Source organism: Patagioenas fasciata, chromosome 1 (genome assembly GCF_037038585.1).
Source record: "Patagioenas fasciata isolate bPatFas1 chromosome 1, bPatFas1.hap1, whole genome shotgun sequence".
Lineage (NCBI taxonomy): Eukaryota > Metazoa > Chordata > Aves > Columbiformes > Columbidae > Patagioenas > Patagioenas fasciata.
Window position 1 is genome coordinate 127,531,343 of NC_092520.1, and position 15,081 is coordinate 127,546,423.

General features: G+C 42.7%; 1 protein-coding gene across 1 annotated transcript in view; it reads right to left on the reverse strand.

Annotated features, from left to right (window-relative positions):
• TBX15 (T-box transcription factor 15) overlaps positions 1 to 15,081 on the reverse strand; it is a 97,533-nt gene that overhangs the window by 15,997 nt on the left and 66,455 nt on the right. The window contains exons 4-7 of the mRNA XM_065844323.2: positions 13,717 to 13,888; positions 13,177 to 13,344; positions 10,010 to 10,074; positions 2,181 to 2,278 (exon numbers count right to left, since the gene is read on the reverse strand). Of these exons, the coding sequence (XP_065700395.1) occupies positions 2,181 to 2,278; positions 10,010 to 10,074; positions 13,177 to 13,344; positions 13,717 to 13,888 (503 nt within the window). The remainder of the gene's footprint in view (positions 1 to 2,180; positions 2,279 to 10,009; positions 10,075 to 13,176; positions 13,345 to 13,716; positions 13,889 to 15,081) is intronic.

Genomic DNA, 15,081 nt, shown 5'->3' on the forward strand with positions numbered 1-15,081 from the left:
AGAGCACTGAAGCTTCAGGTGGGGGAGAGGAGTTGAGTCCCAGGCAAAGGACCCTTACATGAAAAGACAGGCTAAGACTCAGAGGATCCAAGGTGCAATAACTTACACTGAGGTCAGCTGTTAAACACCAATGATTTACTTACCTGTCACAGAGTTCATGTGCTTGAAAGCAAAGAGATGAATAGGAGATGGACACTGCACATCCTGGTCATCTTACATTTGGGAGGAAGAATCACATGTGGCTTAAACCTACCTCAGCATTTCTTGTTCTTTCTGCCAACAATTTCAAAGCCTCCAAACTGGTATGTTTTTGCTGGCCCTTGGGGGCTGTGTCAGTAGCCAGAAATTAAAACAGAGTGTGTTTGTACCTTGGCTTTGCACCTATTGCTGAGATCAGAGGTCAGCTAGTTACAGCAGTCACTGGAGAGCTGAGTACTATGATAGAGGGAGGGGATATTTATGATCCGTTATCTTGAGGTCATTTTGCATGGCTAAATTAAAAGCTAAGAGCGTTGTTTTGTAATGAGTTACAAAGTTTGGAGACTGACCCATGGACACAACTTTAGTTAAAGGCTGCCCTAAACCTCATGGTCTGTGGTGCAGTGGTGGTGGTCTGCACAGAGCTGGCTGGTCACAAGATACTGGCTTGCTTCCTGTTTTTTCAGTTGACAAACTATATTAAAACAAGCTAAAAATACATTAAATATTTTCCTTTCCTAATATTACCTTACCACATAAGCAATAGCTGAACTTGCCACTAGGATGTTATCTGATAACCAATGGGAGGGGAAGGGTGAGAGCCCAAATAGGGGGTGAGACAGAGGAGGGAGGCTGCTTCAGTGATCGTGACCAGGAAAAGAGGTTGTTGTGTTTCTATTTAGGTGGGTGATGAAAATGTTCCTGAATCCCTGCTTTAACCCATCTCTGACCACATACCCCGCCACAAGTGCTTATCAACACAAGCCCCTGAGCTTATGCAAAGCCTCTCCTGGCCCATGCTGTGCTGTTTAAGAAGGGTTAGGCAGTTGTTTAAAGGTCATGCATGGGGAGTCTAGTACAGCCACAGGAGTGTGGCCTGTCCTTCTCTAGTGCTGTGCCATCAGAAAAATGATTTAGCAGGTGACCTGGGCTCCAGAGATCTGCATAGGGAACCAGGGTTGGCGACTGACAGCCAGAAGAGATACCTCTGATCCTGTCCCAGCAATGGGCAGCCCTGGCAGCCACTGCTGCTACCCACCCTCTGGAGGAGACCGTGCCATCCCCAGGTGGATTCAAGGCCTGGTGCAAAATTTTGGGGTGACGTCAAGCTCAAGTGTGAGAGGCTGGAGAATCTGCTACACAGCACATGCATTTGGTTTTGACTGTTTAACAACACAAGTGAAACATGTGAACACAGTTTTTGATTGTTCTTTTTCTTGCATTTATATTAGAATAGAAAAAAGTTCCATTCCCAGTGATCACTGTGTTTGTAATTAGAAATAGCTGCAAATAAATGAATGGGGAAGTCCTAGCCATGCAAGAAGAAAAAAAATAGTAACACTGCCTGAAACTAGAGATGAAAGCCCTACTTAACAAATGAGAGATGTAAAGGGCAGAAGCTATGAAAAGACACAGCACAAACAAGCGGAAAACACTTGGCCTACGCAATAACTCATCCCAGCCTCATACTAACAGAAAGTCTCTCCAGCAAGGCCACCAGGTTTTGAAAGTAAGGCAGTGTGGTCCTATAGGAAGGCACATTTCTGGTCTCCTAAACCTTCCAGAGGACATACATCTCCCTTCCCCTTGTGTTGCCACACAAATGGCAAACTCTAAATATAAATGGAGAACAACATGCCTGACATGCTGGAGCATTTCCTCAGGGTCTCTCTGTGCTCTCTTCACACTTAACTCATGCCATATACCTAGGCTGGTTCTCCCAACCCTGCAGTCCTTCCTGCTCCTCCTTCTAGCTCTTAGGTGCACTAGGGACACCAGCGAGGTGAGGTGGTTGCATTACGCCTCATAAGGCACAGCTTGTCCCCTGTTTCCATCCATCCTCTCTGCTCAGTGTTTCTTTGCAGCAGTCAAGAGCTCAATGAGGTGCATTAATCCCCCCAGGCCACCAGACACACAACAGAGCACATTGCTGCTCTTACACCCTCTTCTCCTGCTTTTTCTACAGCCCTTTGCACACTCACCTTGCTGCTTCTGCATGGTAGTGAAGTCTTCAAAGGTGAGAGTGCGCACAGGAGGCCTCCAGAAGGCGTAGGTCTCCATAATGGCCTCCAGCCCCGTCCTGTGCAATGAAAATAAAACAAGGAGAGAAGAATGTCAGTCAGCTGGCAAGGCTGTCAGAGCTGGGGGAAGAGGGCTCTGACCTCACTTGACAGGCTGCCAGCAGCCACTGAAAGGTCACCTTGGCATCTGTGAATTCCTCAAGTGAGCCTTCCTGCACAGGTGCTGACCACCAGAGTAAAATGAAATTTCCCCAGTGCAGAATTTCAAAAGCTCCTAACAGTCTTCCAGTGCTGCCTTCTTTTTAACAAGTATCACAAACTTTCTGTCTGCTTTGCAGGGGACACATGACCTCAAGACATGCTTTATACTAGAGCAGACTTTCACACTTTGTGGATGCAAGCTGTCATGCAAATGAGGGAGGTCTGGGATTCAGGCTACAGAATCAGAGAGATTTTGTGAATTGCCTTTCCCTACCACCTCCTGGTTCTAGACACTGTTCTGAAGTACTATAGGAAGCTGTCAAAAAAAGGACTCTTCTTAGCTTTGGACTTCAATTAGAAATGCATAAGAGGCTTTTTATAAAAATGTCAGTGGCATCTCTGCTTTGGGTCCCTAACTCACTGCAAAGACAGTACCAATGAGAAAAGTAAAAAAATTAAATGAAAACAGCTTTTCATCTTCAAGGGCTGGCACCACAGGTTTGGTTTTATTTTCACAGAACACTAGCTCTGCTGACTCTCTAACTCTGTGGGCTCAGTGGGAACATAAGTGTAGTATCTGGAAAAGACCCTCATGTTCTTTGTGAGACAATTCCCTAGAGTTTTTTTGCAGGAAAGCTTCTCCTCTGTGAAAGCTGCATCTCGCTCCATTCCCCATACTTCACGTTACCCTGCCTCTTTCCCAGAAGCAGGTTACAGCCCTCACACTGACTGAACACAACTAGAGATGGTTCATCAAATGCAAGAACATATCGCCTTTCAATGCAAAAGGCTCTAACATCCCCAGAGCCTCTCATCAGATGTTGAGCTGATACTGGAGCTGCCTTTTGCTTCTGAAAATGTCTTTCTGCACGTGCCTCCACTCACTCAGTTAACTTTCCAAAGTCTCCCCGGAAGCTCAGATGCTTTAAATACATTGGAGTTGGCAAACCAAACTCTGTATTTTAAGAGGAGGTTTAGAAGAGAGGTTGTCGCATGGTGTTTATTAGCTGCTAAGCTGTTAGAAGTAGAAACAGAAGACATCTCTGCATAGCAGTCTCACATTAGTGCTGAGCACATTACAACAAAACTATTTGGTTAATAGAGTGGCCTCTGCCAGCTCATGGAGCTCAGAGACAACAAGGCAGCACAGAATGTGAATCCATCTGCTAAGCCGGCCTCTGTGCAAAAGCAGCTCTTCAATTACCTGTACCACCCTCAAGATTTCCTCTGCTCCCTGTATGAGAAAAGCCAAACATGTTCAGACTCCATCTGCTTCTTGACACACACAGTCAGGAAGAGAACAGTACCTTTTTGCAGCCTAGCGGAGCAATCCCCAGCCCAAACACTGAGGGAGGACTTTCTGGTACATCCAGGGGGCATAAAACGCCTTGAGCAAGTCACAATGCAAGAAGACCTGCTGTTGAAAGGACCTGTCTTGATGATTTTAAACAAATAATACATCCAAAAAGGCAGACTGAAAGTTCCAGCTGTGCTAATCCAGCTGGTCTGTGTCTGCCACAAGGATTGTGAGGGAAAGCAGGGAGGCCAGCTCAACTAAATCCAGTGTTCACACAGCCTGGCTCAGGCATTGGATCTCTCTGCACCAGCATCTGATTTCTAATTCTGCTCTCATGACTCCCTTCCAGTAAATTCCAGTCCCTAATAGGAGCTGACTCAGGGAAACAATAAAGGCAGGTTAAAGCAATTACCCCTGCCTCTGACTGCAGCCTACATCATTCTCAGCTCAGTTTGACTCACAGTTTCTAGCTCTCCATCAACAACATTCCTCTGTATTAATGCAGTTCTCACAAGTACCATATAATAAGTACGTCTAAAAGAAAAGGAAAATAGAGAATAGTCAGGAGATAACAAAAAAGAAGAAATAAAAGAGTAAGTTAGAAATAATCTACTGGTTTCAGGGTTTTGGATTCCACTCTGCCTTCAAGCTGACAAAGGGTAAATGGGAGAACCGGGTGTAACAGAACAGGTTGAAAAGCAAATTGAGCCTCTTTCTTTTCCTGCCCCTTATACCAGGAAAAGGAGGGATGTCACCAGCGATCCACCTTTTCCACATGCTGCTCCCAGGCCTCCAGGGCAGGCGGTCTAGAACCTTTTGCTGTAGAGATGACTCCTGTCACCCTCCACGATCCACACTGCCACTGACAGTAGCAATGGTGCAGCTTTGCAGACTGCCATGTCATGCTCAGGGCAGCACTGCAGCCACAGGTACCTGCAGAATGGATGCCAAACTCCACAGCTGGATTAAAACCACCTCTTTCCTCTTCTTTTCCCAAGTGAGAGTTCCTCAGAGGGGTGCACATGTTGAACATTCATTTTAAAACACCCTAAGTATGTGGGTGATAGAGTTCAAAGTTATGTCCAGTTCTCCTACACAAAATTTAGGCCACTGCATACTAAATCATCCTTTATTTCCTGTTGTTTTGGGGGTTTTTTAGGTTTTGTTTGGTTTGGGGTTTTTTTTGTTGTTTTGTGGGGTTTTTTGTTGTTGGTTTTCTTGTTTTGGTTTTGGTTTGTTTTGTTTTTTTTAAATCTGTGCAGAACAAATGTTGTGGGGTTTTTTGAAATTATATCTAAGCAGAATACATCCTTACTGAACTTTTACATTCTTCTATGCATCAGATAAGATCCATGAAAGAGCAGCCTCATGTACTACCCTGATAGGTACCTACCATCCCAGATACAGAGTATTGCTCAAAAACAATGTGCAGCCATGCAAAAACAGCTTGGGTCAGAATGCATACCACCTTCGTGTGAGTGATTTTACGACTCTGTCCTCAATCTTTCAGTATCTTTTTTTCTTCTGTGTGTGATGCATTGCTATTTTTGTAAGAAATAGGTAGGGTGAGGGAGTGGGAATCAAGAAATTCCATCACTGTCAACTCTAACAACCCTCTCTCCCACAGCAGTTTAGGGTATTAGTGTGGTACCACACCACAGACCTCCACCATCAGGACAGAAAGGCAGCACTGTCCTAGTCAGCAGAAATATTGGAGTGCTATTCCATGTGTGTTCCAGCCCCAAATGGGGAAACAAACCCCACCTGGTCAATTAAGAGACATTTTGGGAGAGTAGTAAATGCTGTTTTCAGCATTTCTGAAGTCTCAGCAGCTCAACAACTTCTTTGGGGCTTTGGTGAGGGCTGCTTGGTACCAAGTGTGTTGAATATTATCCATGTGGCATCCACTTTCTCTTCCAAAGAACTGCACCGAAAAATTGACTTCAAACTGTCTATCAGGCCATAAACTCTTCCCTCTCACACCATCTTTATGAAGGAAGTAAAAAAAAAGTATCAGAAGAGGACTCACTGCCAGCTTTATTTTAATAAGGTCAGTCCTTTAAAAGGTATCCAAAATTTGCTCTCTCTTTTTCATTCATTTTTTTATTTTTAGTGCTATAAACTTTTAATAATAGGCAATAAATGAAACAGTTCCATTGTCTGAAAAATGAAAAAATATGTACAAACTATCTGTGCACCTCCATAATCCATGCCATACGGCTGACCTTCCCGTTCCCACTGCAGGCAGGATTCAGGTCATCGTTTGATTGTTCACTGGGAAGCCAAACTATTGGCTCCAAGCGCCCTCCAGGCTTTCTTACACTAGACAAAGGCTCAAAGAGCATTTCCAACACAAACAGCTTTTATTCACCTCAGCTGCCCACATCTGAAAAGAAAGTGCTGTTGCTTGCCTTCAGCTTAGGGTTTTTTCTCCCTCCCATCACCCTGCTGGGTTTCCTGACTGTTGTCCCTTCTGGCTTCCTCCTGGATAAGGAGCTCCCCCAAGCATCCCACTGTCAAATTAACTTTACTCAGCCTCCAAAAATAGGCTACGTGGCATTAAACCTGCACCCTCGCTACCCAAACATTTGGTTAGATGAGCTCCATGTGTCAAAAACTCTGGTTCTCAGTCTCTTGAAGTTCAGGAAAGTAACCAAGTAATACTTGCCTCATATGTACATTATTTAGGTATCCTTTCACCATCAGGACCAGTTCTGTTGTTTCACTTTTACAGATGCTTCCTGTGCTTTTGAAGATAAAGCAAAGATGGACCCAAAATCACATAGAGGGAATCTCTAAAAAGTGAGAAATAAGACTTGGCCTTCTAACACAGACTAACTCCCTAATCTTTCAAGTCTCATGGTCTGATTGCTGACACAGTTTGAGTGTTCAAAGACTGCAAAACAATGTCCAGCTGCTGAGCTGTTGCATCCTTCACTCTGAAACACCTCACTGCTCCTTCTCCCAGTGCAAGGACTGAGGCAGCTGTGAATGGGAGACAACTATGAAAAGAACTGAAGGAGATCCAAGAAGGGATCCCTGAAAAGATCGCTCTCCCAGAAGAATACAGGCAGTTATGCCATGATGGAATGTCCTGAAGCAGCAGTTTTTTAGCAATCTCTTGCAATAACGAAGACATATTGCTCTCAGAAGAAAGGCAGTGAGCTGATGGCAGTGGAAGATTTAAAGGAGAAACTCATTCTAAAAACAATAGTCAACCCTATAATTTCTGCAGCAAGCAACAAGAGTGAAACAATGTCAGAATAAGAAATGAGTGAAGGAAAAATATCCATCTCCATTCCATGGAAAAGCCTCAACACAAAGCAGAAGGAAATGTACTAGGGAAGAAGTGGTCTAAGAGTTCCTCTTTTCCCATCATGTTCTGTTTTTTTGCAGTGTTTGGTTTTGTTCATTTGTTGGGGTTTATTTTGGTTTGTTTGGGTTTTTTTGTTTTTTTGTTTGTTGGGTTGGTTTGGTTTTTTGGTGATGGTGGTGGTGATAGCAGGGGGGGCAGATTGTTGGATTGGTTTGGTGTTTTGTTTGTTTGGGGTTTTGTTCTTTTTTTTTTTTTCTCTTCCTCTTTTGCTGGCAAACTCTAACCATGGCTCTAATGCTCTATCCAGATTACTCTGGGATATGGTGCTCTGGAGCAGCCTCAGGCATTCTGTGGCCCCTGCTGCTGCCATACTTTTCTTTTAAGACCTTATACAGAAAACCTCTTAGATATATACTACACTTGCCTCCTTCACAAATGGCCCTTTTCTCAAATTATTACCATGTTTCTACATTTTCAGCAGGATGTTCTCCAGCTAGAGTCCACTGCACCATAGCTGACCAAAGCTGTTGTGAGGATGTGGGAAGCTACAGAGCATCTCAGTCTTTTTTAATCCTGTTGGCCAGCGATCCTGATGAGATTAGAAATTCACAAGTGGAAGAGGAGCCAGCCAGCACGGTTAAGAAAAGTCTCATTTGGAGAGTCCTTTCCATACATGGCTTGAGCCTTAGTGCTTTTGTCATCCCTATGAGTACTTCTATGTGCATGTCCTCTTTCAAGGGAGCAGCTGAGCCTTTAGAGTGTCCTCCGCTAGTTGACAACAGCAGTGCAGCCTTAGCCAGACCACCGCTTGTGAGGCAAGCGCCTGACTGCTATATATGCTTGCAAATACCTTTGCCTGTTTTTTCTTCCTAAAGCCTCAGGCTGTTCTCTTTGATGTGTAATACCCTAAAGATTTTAATTCCTCTTTACATCAGCAGAGAGCCTTCCCCACAGCTGCAGCCATATAGCAATTTCCTGCCCCTTCTTAAATCAATGAGCTACAAAGATCAGTAATTCCCACTCTTTTCAGGAAGCTGTCCAAATTCACTGGGCTAGGACCTTATTAATGCCTTCCACATTAATCTCGCCCACCATGTACCTGGAACTGCATCAATCCCTCTTTTAAGCCCAGCCTCCCCTGCAGTTGTATCTCTGCAGACAGGGAAGACCTTGTACCCATGGCACATGCTGTTCCTCACCCGTGCAAGAGAGGAGAGCAGAGTAAAAGACAGAAAGGCCTCAAGCACCAGAACTAATGTTCACAGTGGGGATTAAATAAGGGCAGTAACATCTTTTTGCATAGCTACAGTAAGATGAGAGGAGTTGAACTAGAAGGTCACTAGGTCAATAACATATCCTCTTTGTGATTATCAAGGGTGTAGCATTTGAATGGATGATGGGAAATACGGAGCCATCGCCCGTTCACTGAATACTTCCTGTACTAAACCATGAATGAGGTGGTCATCCTTGTGGACACACACAAGAGGAGCATGCAAGTAAAAACTGAATTACAGTGCCCATGAGGACAGTAAATGAGAGCTGTGCACACAACTTTCACTCTGGTCTGCAGGCTCACAGCCTTGCTTTACAACCCTAGGCTTCTTGTAATGTAGTTATATATGCCTAATTGTATAATTAGCTTAATGTTTAAAGCCTTTGTCACACTGGTATAAGGGATTCCCATGTCATTTAGATTTGAAATATTTAGATCTGCTGCCCACTCTGCTGAATCCATTACTGGCAGAAAAAGTTGAAACTTTTTGTTTCAACTTTCTTATTCTTTTGTGATAACTGTGTAATGTATTTTACTAATACAAAATATTTTTTGATTAAATTTCCTGCCTTAGTATTGTGTTGTTAAAAAAATAACTTATTCTAAATAATGTCTAAGGTGTTCTACTTAATCCTTTTGTAAAAATCCTGACAAAAGTGACACAGAATGAAATAACTTGACATCACTGAAGAAAAACTGAAATTGTTTGAATCTAGAACATTTTTGCACTTCTATCCTGAAAACCTATCAGAAACTTACTTTGTCTTCTAGTATAAATCAAACATTTGTTCTCCAAGTTTTGGAATTTTCTGTGAAAATTAAAATTTAAAAATTCACTTTGGCCAGCTCTACATTTAATAAAGAACAAGCAAAAGTTTCTAGGTCCATTTTCCTACTTCTTTCATTATTTTACAGAGTGTTAGCCTGTGACCAATTTGTCTGTTTTATAATCTGCAATCCCCCATTTTTCTCTCTCTTAATTTTAGTAACAAAAAAAAAAAAAAAAAATCTCTACAGTATCTTTGCAAGTTCATTTATTTTTCCTAATTCTTTGGATATCATGGCACCATATCAGTAATAACTGTTTACCAAGAACTTATCAGAGATGCTAAAAAAAGCTTTAATAGTGTTTCTCAATGAGTGGAAAAGTACAGAAAAACAGAATAATAGAAAAGAACATTAATTATTCAGCATGAAAAACAAAAACAAACATAAACCCCACACATATGTACCAAAGAAAAAAGCCTTGAAAGTATTGGTAATGGAAGTACTACTGATGTAGCAGTGAACAGGAAATTAAATATATGAGGGCAAAAAACTACAGTCACAGAAAAATGTCACCAAGCAGGAAAGGGGTAAGCTGTCTTTGCAGATGTGTTGTCTAAGAATATCTAAAACCCTGTCAGGGGTTGGGACTGCAGGATCCAGGCAGAGTTAGGAGTAGCACTGAAGGAGACTTCAGAAAACAAATAGGATCAGTCTGGCTGGCTAACCTGAGAAGTATTTTCTCAGGGAGCCATCATTATACATTGGCTCTGTTTAGGCAAGGTAAAATAGTCCTTCCAATTCCTTTAAGAACTAGTCTACAGCAAACTTCTCTTGTAAAGTTAAGTTAGGATCACGAAACGCCTTCCTCAGCCTTAGAGACATGCCCTGTGCACTCATCAGAGAAGAAATGAGCAGGAAACACAAGCTCCCCTTACCTGTTTCTTCCAGAATCTCTGAAACCTTTTGCAAACGGGTTTCTGTCAATTTTTAATCTGGTGATCTACAAATGAAGAAAAAGAGAATCAGTTGATCTCTCAAATTCTTTTTCTTTCAACAAATGAAAATTACTGATGATTACCACTCTTGCCCAAGCCCCCTACATTATGATCTTTCGTACTTATTTCCTTAGACTTATATAAAGTTGCCCTTCTGTTAACTATGAACAGATTATTTGCCTAGCAAATGAATGGTGCCAGAGGCAGAAATCTGGCAGCTTCAGGAAACCTGATGCAGTGCTGGGGCTGAGAAGCTGTTCCCAAGTTTAAGAAAGAGGCACACCTTGGACCCAGGTACAAAACCCCAGGAGATATAAGTCATCAAGGGCCATGTGATTTGGGAGGCAGGCATACTGCTCAGATTTCGCTGATATCTGGGTTATCCCAGCCTCAACACTAGATAACCAGCAGATGGATGCACTCATGGGCTTTCAAACAATGCCAAGGAGAAAAGAAGAAGCAAAGCACAGGCTACAGTCTCCAAAGACAGCAGCTGGCCACCCAGTCACATGCACCATGTGCTGCTGTTCTCATCAGCATCTGGGTGACCCTTCAAGTGTTTTCTGGTCTGAAAACATTTTTTTTTCTTTTTTTCCCCTCCTGTAAACAAAGAAGAAGACAGCCAGACTGAGTGCTTTTGGGGAATCTTCCTTCCTGCTTTGTTTTTAAACATGAATTCCATGTTGATAAATATGGAAATAACATTGGGATTTTGACCTTGCAGCCCATGATATCATATCTTCTGTTGGCTATTCCCCAACCTGGTGCAGCATGAGACCTTCCCCCTGCCAGTCTCACCTTGTCCTGGAGAACATGGCTCTGGAGCAGGCAAAGAACAAGATCTCCAGATACTATCAAATTTGAGGTGTTTTTGCTGAAACTTCTCAAAACTTCTCAAAAGATACTGGTTTCATACAGACTGATCTGAAGCGGATTTGCAGGTGTTTTGCTTCTGTCAGAACCAAGATCTTGCTCTGGATATTAACCTCAGATCTGGAATGCAGCTCCTATTTTTGCAGAAGCTTAATTTGTGAACTTAATTTCCGCTAGCCTGACTTTGCAGCTGTCCTGGGACTTGTGTGTACAGAGACAGATATGTTCTGTGGAGGATGGAATTACAGCAGAGGGAATCCCTGTGGTGGATTTGCTAGCATTTTACAATTGTTTCCAGAGACACTTCTTCCTATAAGGCAAAGCTTTACAGCCATTGGAGGGCATGCAGGCAGATTCAAGGCATTTAAATTTATTTTTAATTAAGAAGTTTCTCCAAGCCATCAGAATCTCCTTTATTGGTATTATAAAAATGCCCTGCCCCTCAATTTTTTAATATATATGTATATACATATATATATTTTTTTTTACAAAATCCCCAAATGTTTGGAATTCAGAGACACAGGAAGAAATTTCAGTGCTTCTTTACAGTGAGGTGGCTTACAGTGCCAGTGCGTGAGATCCCTCCCTTACCTCTGTAATTATGTCTTATAGATCAGGTCATCAGGGAAGAATGACAGGTTTATTTCCTGTCATTTCTTCTGCTTTCTTTATCCTCTTTCCATGCCTGGTCTATAGTTTAAAGTTTGTGGAGTACACACATTTGGGTGTAGGGGACAGGAAATTTCCAGTCCTGGAATGACAGCAAATCCACCATTGTGTTGCAATTTTTTTTATGCTGGAATAGTTGATCCATTTTGGATCCTGATTTAAGTCAATTCAAGGGGATCAGACTGAGAAAAAGTTAGGAGTGGGTATCCAGAAACAGTCGTCGGAGCATTGTCAGCAAGTGTGCACTCTTATATGTTGCAAAATAAAAACTCTGTAACAATTCACTAAATGGTTACAATTCACAATTGTTACAAATAGGCTAAATATGACAATTTGCCATAAACTGATTTGACATGGGTCTGTCCCTCAGTCCCAGAATACCAGATATGATGATGTTCACTGAGTTCATGAAGTCATTCTCCAGAAGCACCATTTCCGATTCAAGACTTCTTTGCAATGTATGGCAGAAAAAATGTATAATCTATTTTCCTAACAGGCTTGATAGCAGATTATTTTTCTTCCAAGCCTGTTTGTACCCTCATTCTAGTTAATAAGAGTACCTCTCTAAGCGGACACATTATTAACACAACAAAAACCTTCAGAAACTGAGATTCTGCTTCACATGGCTGGGAAAAATTACATTACACATCCCTTCTAATGCCATCACAGCCCTCACCCTCGTAAGGAAAGTGGTGTTAAGAGGAAATGGGATGTGCACAGCCCCTCTCACGTGAGAGTAAGACAGGGAGAGTGTGTACATGAACAAGAGAAGAGGAGTACCCTGAGATGAAAGCACGTCATGAGGCGGTATGAAGTCTAATGGGAATTCCTGAGGACTCCCACAGATGAGCAATATGTAAGGAGCTGGTAGATGAGCAATACATAAGGGGACTACAAAGGGAATGGGTAGATATAAAGACCTCTCAATGTGTGCAATGAGCATGCCTGCAGAAGGAATGAAGCAGGCCACCTCCTCCTTAAAAACTAGGAAACCAGTTTTCACTGGCCACTGAAGAAGGGGGAGCAAATGTGTGTAATCCACAGCAAGACCTTTCCAAAAGTCTTTTGCTGTTCCTCAAATGCTTACATTCTCAAATAATCATATTTTCCTAGCAATTAGTTTCCTCTAAAACACATCATATCTTAGGGGAAAATAGGGGTAGACAGGGAATTCTGCAATCAAACACTACTGTGGACTGAAATTACATTTCTTAATACCATGTAGTTTAAGAAAAAGGGCAGATCAGTAACAAAGCTCAGTAGTCAAGGCCTCTGCAGATTGGATTCGCCTGTGACAATGTCTTCTTGATCTCACCTCCTTACTTCACAATAAAAACTGCAGGCACCTTATCTGCAAGATGGTTTTCTAGCTAGACAGTGCATATCTACGTGCTAGCTCATAGCAAGCATTTTTTTTTGTGCAGAAGAAAAAACAGTGAGCCTGTAAAGTGTACACTTTTCTTGAGTTATATTTCTTAGAGAAGTTAATGTCTCAAACACAGAAAGTACACTGATATTTTGATGAACACACAACATAAAAGGAGCCTGAAGGCACACAGCTTTACCTGTTGATTTTGGTATGCTGTCACTGTGGTGAAGACAGTCTCAGGGAAGTTGAAGGTTTTCACCCCATCTCCTGAAGGAACTGGCTTTGTAGGAGAAAGATCACTGCTGAAGTCCTTGCGAATGACATGAACACGAGGCTGGTACTTATGCATTGAATGTAAAATTATCTAAAAAGAAAACAAAAGAAGAAGAAAAACTTTTTTTTTTGTTTTCAAATATTCTACACTACATGCAGATGTACAAGGAAGCAGGGATGGAGTTAAAGACCAGCATGAAGAAAATTACCCTTTTATTACAAGTATGTATGAGATTAAATTTGTGCTATGCACAGGGAGAAAGGGGCTCTATTGCTTTATAGGGTCAGGCAACATTTTGAAGAAAAGTGCTGAAGTAGGGAAAAAAGCTCCATAACTCTTGAGAGTCGCTATAGGCATGCATGTTCAGCAGGACACAGAAGCATTGGAGGAGCAGCATCACCCTTTTGAGCCTGTGAAGAGGGAGGCTGGGGCAGAAGGCACCACGATTAGCTTCTAACTTACATGGCCTTGATCATCAAGCTCGTTGTTGGTCAGCTTGAGCTTGTCAAAACTGACCACCTGCCTCATCCAGGTGTCTCCAGAAGCCAGTGAGTCAGGGTGGATGTAAACCCTCGGGGGCACTGGGGAGTCAGCATTGCCAGCCACCATCCACTTGGAGCTGTGGTACACGTACCTGAAAGAGGAAAGGAAAACGGCCAAGTGAAGTTGTCAGTCACTCCCTGGAGGAACATTTCCAGGGCTCCTCCTCCCCTGCCACCCTACCGCATGCACCCCAAGCTCTCATTTGCAGTCAGGGGAGAATGTGCTTTATTGCAACCTCCTACCTTCTAAATGAAACCCAGATTACTCTGAGCCACTTGTTCAGGCTTGATTCATTATTAAAACCACCTTTGCAGTTATTTTTCCTGTAAAACTCTGCCACATGTGCCTTCTAAACTCCTTAACCCTCTCTGAGCCAGAGTAAGAGGCTGAAAAATACACACAAACAAAACCCTCTCTGAAAATATTAATAAATTCCCTGTAGTTTCTGGAAATCTGCACTGTGCAAAACACGTGTCTTCACCCAGAAAGAGCAAAGTCAAATAGATACAACTACAACAATGGATAAAACAGAATTCTGGTTTGAAATGGTGCAAAATAGGAAATTCCATATAGTAACACAAATGTTTGGATTAGAGGAAAAAATATTTTTTTGTTCCTGGTCTTCTGTGATGTTTTGTGAACCTGATCTAGCCATCCTATACATGCCATGAATTTCTCTAACACTGCTTTGCCTAGACACTTTTTCTTTCTGTCACACAGCTCCTTCAGCCTAAGCCATTTCACACCTCTCAGTTCTGTCGTGTGCTGCCGTTCATCGAGTCTCTACTTAGCTGTCCTAAGCTATTTCAGTCCTTACCTACAAACAGTGACTTGTTTCATGTATTTTCAAAAGAAACGAAAAGAAAAAAAAAGAAAATTAAAAAAAAAGGAGAGAGGAGAGGGGAGGGGAGGGGAGGGGAGGGGAGGGGAGGGGAGGGGAGGGGAGGGGAGGGGAGGGGAGGGGAGGAGAGGAGAGGAGAGGAGAGGAGAGGAGAGGAGAGGAGAGGAGAGGAGAGGAGAGGAGAGGAGAGGAGAGGAGAGGAGAGGAGAGGAGAGGAGAGGAGAGGAGAGGAGAGGAGAGGAGAGGAGAGGAGAGGAGAGGAGAGGAGAGGAGAGGAGAGGAGAGGAGAGGAGAGGAGAGGAGAGGAGAGGAGAGGAGAGGAGAGGAGAGGAGAGGAGAGGAGAGGAGAGGAGAGGAGAGGAGAGGAGAGGAGAGAGAATCCATTCCTTTCACTACTTGTTCACTCTATGTGGCTGCACAAACTAACAAGGACAGAAATTTAT